At 36.1% G+C, this 6,516-nt stretch overlaps 2 protein-coding genes across 2 annotated transcripts; one reads left to right on the top strand and one right to left on the bottom strand.

Annotated features, from left to right (window-relative positions):
• Positions 1-972: 972 nt before the first annotated feature.
• On the top strand, positions 973-2,618 carry LOC111783318 (NAC transcription factor 25-like). Its single transcript, XM_023664239.1, has 3 exons — positions 973-1,383; positions 1,461-1,771; positions 1,854-2,618. The coding sequence occupies exons 1-3, from the start codon at positions 1,179-1,181 to the stop codon at positions 2,382-2,384; spliced, it is 1,047 nt and encodes a 348-aa protein (XP_023520007.1). The 5' UTR covers positions 973-1,178; the 3' UTR covers positions 2,385-2,618.
• Positions 2,619-3,472: 854 nt separating this feature from the next.
• Positions 3,473-6,233, bottom strand: LOC111783255 (serine carboxypeptidase-like 31). The gene is made up of 9 exons (XM_023664169.1): positions 5,955-6,233; positions 5,760-5,867; positions 5,586-5,681; positions 5,398-5,490; positions 5,231-5,313; positions 4,266-4,556; positions 4,068-4,198; positions 3,881-3,976; positions 3,473-3,803 (listed from the first exon to the last, which is right to left on the bottom strand). The coding sequence occupies exons 1-9, from the start codon at positions 6,223-6,225 to the stop codon at positions 3,551-3,553; spliced, it is 1,422 nt and encodes a 473-aa protein (XP_023519937.1). The 5' UTR covers positions 6,226-6,233; the 3' UTR covers positions 3,473-3,550.
• Positions 6,234-6,516: the final 283 nt, after the last annotated feature.

The following is a 6,516-nucleotide window of genomic DNA, read 5'->3' as shown; positions in this document are numbered from 1 at the left end:
ATTTGTGGTTCCCACGTTCAGCTGTATTGTAATTTCAGTTCCCTTTTATGCCAAACTTTCCACCGTCCAAGTGGAAGCTAAAGAAGTGTTCGTCGTTTGACCTTTTTGTCCCTCCCCAACCTTAGCAAATCATAACCTTTTCTTTCTCTTCTTGTCTTTTTACCTTCTTTTTTTTTAATTCTTTAATATTAATTTTTTTTAATAAAAAAGACATAAGAAAAGTGAATATTCTCATTAAATTAAAAAAAAAAAATCTAAGCCAAATTTGCAGTTCATTTGAATCCAACACGTGCGCAAAGGATTGGGCCGAAGCCTCAAAAGTGTGGGCTCCAAATAGCTGATGGCCCATGAAACTTATAATAGGTTTGGGGAAACAAGAAAAGAAAAAGATATTTAAAGCATGTTTGATTTTAGAATTTAATTATGAAGTTAAAAGAGATTCTTTTCAATTATTTTAATATTAATTAATCGAGAATTAAATATCGATACATCAAACTTAGGTACTAACAATAACAAACAAAAAAATATATATATATACTTAATTTTGTACAACGAATTTTCTCTACGTTCTTACAATTCTGATATTCACTCTCGCATATTTTTATACCTTTACATAATTTAATCAAAATAACGTTACCATACTTTTTAACCGACCATTCAACAAAAGAATATATAAAAGTTACCAAAAAGGAGCCTTTTTTTTTTTTTGTGTGTATATGAGAATGAATGAAAACAATATTGACAACATGAAATGAAATGTCACAAATGAAACACAAATGAATGATGGAAAAAAGTACAAACTAAGTGATGAGCAAGAGAATAGACTCAACTCACCAGCCTACGGACCCTATTTTCATTTGTTTTGTGTTACCTAATTCAATAAAAACAATTAGGTTTGGTGTTCGAAATCTCAACTCAAAACATACTGGTTAATGTAATCAGTTGAGCTGTGTTTATATTGGAGTGATTGGATGAGGAGAGATGGCGTAAGGATGTGTGGGAAGCATGCCATATGCCTTGATTTGAGAAATTTGTTTTTGGTTTCACATTTGTATAGTTTCACAAGGGAAGCATGACACCCAAAACAAATAAATTAAATCTCCCATAAAATTCATTTATTCATCGTCTCAATCTCCCACCCATCCCTTCCTTTTCTTTGTTGAAATTGAGATTGAGAGATGATGGATCCAGATTACATGGAGAGCACAGATTCATCATCAAACACATCGGCTCATCTACAGCTGCCGCCGGGGTTCCGCTTTCACCCCACCGACGAGGAACTAGTGGTTCATTATCTCAAAAGGAAGCTTTCCTCTTCTCCTCTCCCAGCCCCCATCATCGCCGAACTCGATTTGTACAAGTTCGATCCATGGGACCTCCCAAGTAATCAACTTTATTAGCTTTTTAGTGTTTTAATTTAATGTAAAAATTAAATGGGTTTTTTTTTTTTTTTTTTTTNGGTAAGGCGGTGTTTGGGAAGAACGAATGGTATTTTTTTACTCCGAGAGAGAGGAAATACCCAAATGGGGCGAGGCCAAATAGAGCGGCGATTTCTGGGTATTGGAAAGCGACGGGAACTGACAAGCCTATTATGACCTCTAATGGTACTCAAAAAGTTGGCGTTAAGAAAGCTCTTGTGTTTTATGGTGGAAGGCCTCCTAAAGGTATCAAAACCAATTGGATCATGCACGAGTATAGGCTCCTCCATGTAGCTAATACCAATCTCAAGCCCCTCGATGCCTACCCCACCAATCGAAAGCCCTCTCTCAAGGTAATAATTCCTTTAAATGTTTTTTAAACATTAATTTAATTCACATTAATTTCTTTTTTTTTTTTTCTTTTTGGTCATGTAGCTTGATGATTGGGTTTTGTGCCGAATTTACATGAAAAACGCTGCACAAGCATCAACCATCATAGAGCGCGAAATGGAGGAGTTATCGAGGGCGGCAGCCGCGGCAGCGGCAAGGCTACCGAAGCTGGTGGTTGGAGGTGGACAAAAGGGTGGCAGAAATTGCTACTTGGATGTCGTGGCGTTATCAAGCGAAGGTGACGAGATAATTAATCATCAAACCAATTCCAATATTTCGGAGTTACCTTCTTCTAGCTGCAGCTCCAAACGTGGCCTTACGTGTCAGATTTGGAGCGGCGGCGCAACTGCATCCAACGACGGTGGAAAGCCACTCCGGCTTGATCTCATGAATAGCTACAGCGGTGGGGTGACTCCTGGAACTGAAGAAAATACGGTCTCTTACGTGTCTCTTCTCAACCAGCTGTCAGTACAAAACGCAGCGTTTCAAACTAGTGAGCCATTTATTGGCTCCTTGAGCGACGGCGTTTTGAGGCAACAGTTTCAACTTCCTTCTAACATCAACTGGAACTCTTAATTAATTTCTGGTATTATTGTAAAATAAATAAATAAATAATTATATGAAAATTTTAAATTAGTAATTTAGTGGATAAAATGTAGGAAAATTAAATAAATAAATACTCAATTAGTGCAGGGAATATAAGTTGATGTAGTATTAATATTAGAGACTTCGTGAGAGTATTATATGTTATAATTAGTGAAATTAAATTAATTAATGAAGCATTAATGAGATTATTTGTATTTTAACAGCTGAAAAACACACAACGTTGGACGTTGATGTAATTGTTCTCTATCCAGCCACTTTTTTTGGTTGCTTGCGTCATCAAAAATCAATTATTTGAATTACGTGGAAATATAAGTACAAAATATAAAAAAATGGATTAAATTGTTATTTTTTAAATAGGAGGATTAATTCTAAGATACGAAAATAAATCATTCCGAACGTCCTCGCTGGTACACCACCCAGTCTCCACCTTCCTTCGAGACTCGATGTCTTCATTAACACACAGTGCAGTGTCTAGCTCTGAAAACCATTTGTAACAACTTAAGCTAATTGCTAATAAATATTGTTTTTTTTTTTCGAACTTGCTTTCAAAGTTTTAAAAACGTGTTTGCTAGGGAGAGATTTCTACACCTCTCATAAAGAATGTTTCGTTTCACTTTCCGATCGAAGTGGGATCTCACATTATAAATAAGAAATACTATCTCAACGGTACGAGAGATTATACTAAAAGTATATAATATCATATCGTTGTACAGGTTCATCGGATGGGGACGAATTTGAAATATTAAACAGTATGATTGGGTAACAAATGTCAAAAAGGAGATGAGGATGTGATATAAATCCAAATTGGCTTCCCTTATGTATCGATTTCATATTGGCTATTTATAAAGTACTTTACTCTATTTGTCGTATTTATTATTATTTAACCTCCACGTGTCTTGTAAATTATCTGTCCTTTCGATCCTTTTCTTCCCATGGTCCCACTTTTTACCGTTTACTCTTTAAAGTAATTAAATAATTACTTAGCCGACACGTTGGAATTAACCACTTGGTGGCTCATATTGATTAATGTTTAGGGATGGGACAGTAACACAAATTAATTATTATGGATTAAGCATTGATTAGAAGCATTAATTATTGTATAATATAATACAGTGGCATTAGTTAATTAAGCTTAATCATTTTGCAGAAGGTGGGGATTGTCCATTCAGAAACGAAGCAAAGAACGCTAGTGAACTGCTTGGTTTGAAGCATGGCACTGCATGTCCAGCGCCTCTGAATGTGGCAAACGTTAGCCCAGCATATTCCTGGTACCAACCACTGACCTGCTTCTCGTGGTACCAAGGCCTCCATGCCTTGGTAATCGGCAGACCGAGCGAGCTAAGACTGTATCGAGTCGACAACACTGGTACTCTTCCATCAGTATCGCCACTGTCCCAATATTCAAACCAATTTCAGACACGGAATCATATCAAATCTTTTCTTTAATTTTGTTCTAATTAAATTACCTGTAGATCCATACTCTAAGCCCAGCTCCAATCAGCTTCTCGTATATGGGAATAATCGAAGGCTTTGAATCATACCAGTTTTCGAATATGGTTGTGCTGTGTTTGTGTTTATAATCCAATCACAATTAGTTAATTAATTAATTAATTAATTAATTAATTATAACGTTATTACATTATTATTACGTACTTGCAAATGCTCCAATTCTTCAGCTGCTGCCCATCACTCACATGAAGGGCTTCTTGAACATCTGGTCGGTTGTAAAATGTTTTCGCGTAATCATCCAAGCACGGATCGTATCCACCCATCATTCTTGGCATCTAAACACGTGTTATTATATAATATTATCTATTTTAAACATGTAAAAGACGGAGGATGGTGAAGTACCATGGTAGCGGAGCGTTTGATGGTTAGGGTTTGCATGGAGTTGCCATCAGTAGATGCGAGATTGGCAGTGCACAGAGACGTATAAAGGCTGTAAATGTCGATTTCTTTGTATTGGGTAAGCAACTCGTCCACTGCTTCACTGCAATTGTTGTTGCTCCAAGTGTCGTTGCTGTTAAAATCACAGCTTTCTCTTATTATTTTGTGAGTTTCATCGGATATTACTGCGTGGCTCCATGCATAATCCACCATCCCTCTCCAGTCATCGCTATCCGATGTTTCAGGATTTCCTAACTGTGAATTTATCAAATTATTCACAAAATAATATATAATAATAATAAAATAACGGAAAAATTAGGGATGTTCAAATGATCCAAGAACCCGACTAACCTAGATTACCCATCGTGAGTTCATTTTTACTTTAGTTAAAGAAGTTAGAACAACTGTTAGCCTTTGGTTTAGTAGAGTTGCTAAAAGTTGAAATTTGTTAGTGTTTTATCCACTATAAACAGTGTAACAGCTCTTCCCTCTCCTACTTCTACTCCAAGTTTTTAAAACAGCATGATAGTGAGAGTTTTCCACGCCCTTACAAAGAATGTTTCGTTCCTCTCTCCAACCGATATGGAATCTCACAATCCATCCTCTTTCAGAGTCTAGCGTCCTCGCTATCATTCGTTATCCTCTCCAATCGATGTGGAATCTTACGAATATTGACAAGAAATATATCTTATTCACAACAAGAAAGATAATTGACAAACATAAAAGTTTAAGGTTTTTCTATTGTAAAATTGTTTCTTTTGCTTAATCTATTTATTGCTGTATATTTAGATCGTGAGTCATATTTAACATCGGAGTAAAATAAAATCCATTCTAATCAAAATTAGTGTTAACATTCTATTCTAATAAAAAAAAAAACTTGAATATAAATTCGTGAAAATAACCCATCAAATTAGATACAATGAACATACCAAAACACCATGCAAATCGATGTGAAAGGAAGAATCTTTATTCCTATCATGGATGAGCTCAGCCAGTTCAGGAACATACTTGCCTGTTGTTCAAGACACGTAACATGATTTTTCTCAAACAAAACAAAACAAAAACATGAAACCAAACAAAGAACCACAATTACAACCTGCATAGCTCTCTCCTGCAATGTAAAAAGTGTGGTTTCTATACGATGGAAACTTAAGGAACCACTTCAGCAAAAAGTTATATGAATCATTCGCTGTTCCAAGAAACACCAAACAAAATCATTTGATTCATCCAAACAATACCTCCAATAAATTCTACAAATTGTTTATATTACATTACATTCATTACCTGTAAATTGGTCGCCCAAATTGTCATAATCACTAGTTGTATTTGAGTATGAAAAGCCAACACCAATAGGAGATTCCAAGAACAGCATATTGGCCACTACATCATCATTAAAGTGCACCCTTTTTTTTCTTAATTAAAGAACATTAAATTATAAAAAGAAATTATTATATATACCTTTATTCCAAGAATACTCATTTAATTTAACCCCATTTGCATCATTCTCCACTTTGAATGGACCAATCTCTTGTGTTGCCCCATAACCCACAGAGGAGCACCCAGGACCTGAAAACAATCTCTTGTCACCTCACCATACAACATTCAATTGGAGCCATAGAATAAATTATGATTTTTGTGTAATAATTAATTAACCTCCATTCAGCCATAGAACCAAGGGTTTTTGTTCTGGGTGAGACGCAGCCTCGTAGAACCAATAAAACAATGCCCTCCCGTGTGGCTCATGGACGGTGACATAGCCGGCAAAATGGCGGAATCCGGCAAGGGGCTGGCCGGGCAAGTTAGTGACGAGGTCGTCTTCTCCTTGTTTTTTCTGTAAACGCCATTGTGTTCTTCCCAATCCCAACGCAGCCTCCATAAACAGAGCACACACCACAAAAACTGTCGCCATTACTGAAAGCTTCATTTTTGATGTGGGGATTTGGAAACAACCCACTTCTCTATTTATACACCACATTTCTCCCTATACACTGATTTTAAAAATGACTCATCTCTGACACGTGGAAATATTCAAAAGAAGAGAGAGAAGATCTCCACGTGGCAAAAGACCTCGACACACCGAGCTGCGAATCGAGACATATAATTAGCTCGGACACTATTTTATCCTCGATATTAACTTAGTCGATCACTTAAATTGTTTTTTTTAGATTAGTTTGAAAAGTTTAGTACAGAATTTTAAAGGAATTTTGCATAATCC

Source organism: Cucurbita pepo, chromosome LG20, assembly GCF_002806865.2.
Source record: "Cucurbita pepo subsp. pepo cultivar mu-cu-16 chromosome LG20, ASM280686v2, whole genome shotgun sequence".
Taxonomy (NCBI): domain Eukaryota; kingdom Viridiplantae; phylum Streptophyta; class Magnoliopsida; order Cucurbitales; family Cucurbitaceae; genus Cucurbita; species Cucurbita pepo.
This window is presented reverse-complemented; position numbering and strand designations above follow the sequence as displayed.

Coding starts and splice junctions, on each gene's coding strand:
- LOC111783318 (XM_023664239.1), top strand. CDS start 1,179: ATGATGGATCCAGATTACATGGAGAGCACAGATTCATCATCAAACACA. Junction 1,772..1,853: donor ATCGAAAGCCCTCTCTCAAG/GTAATAATTCCT, acceptor TTGGTCATGTAG/CTTGATGATTGGGTTTTGTG.
- LOC111783255 (XM_023664169.1), bottom strand. CDS start 6,225: ATGAAGCTTTCAGTAATGGCGACAGTTTTTGTGGTGTGTGCTCTGTTT. Junction 5,491..5,585: donor TTTGGGCGACCAATTTACAG/GTAATGAATGTA, acceptor TTCTTGGAACAG/CGAATGATTCATATAACTTT. Junction 4,557..5,230: donor TCGATTTGCATGGTGTTTTG/GTATGTTCATTG, acceptor ATAAATTCACAG/TTAGGAAATCCTGAAACATC.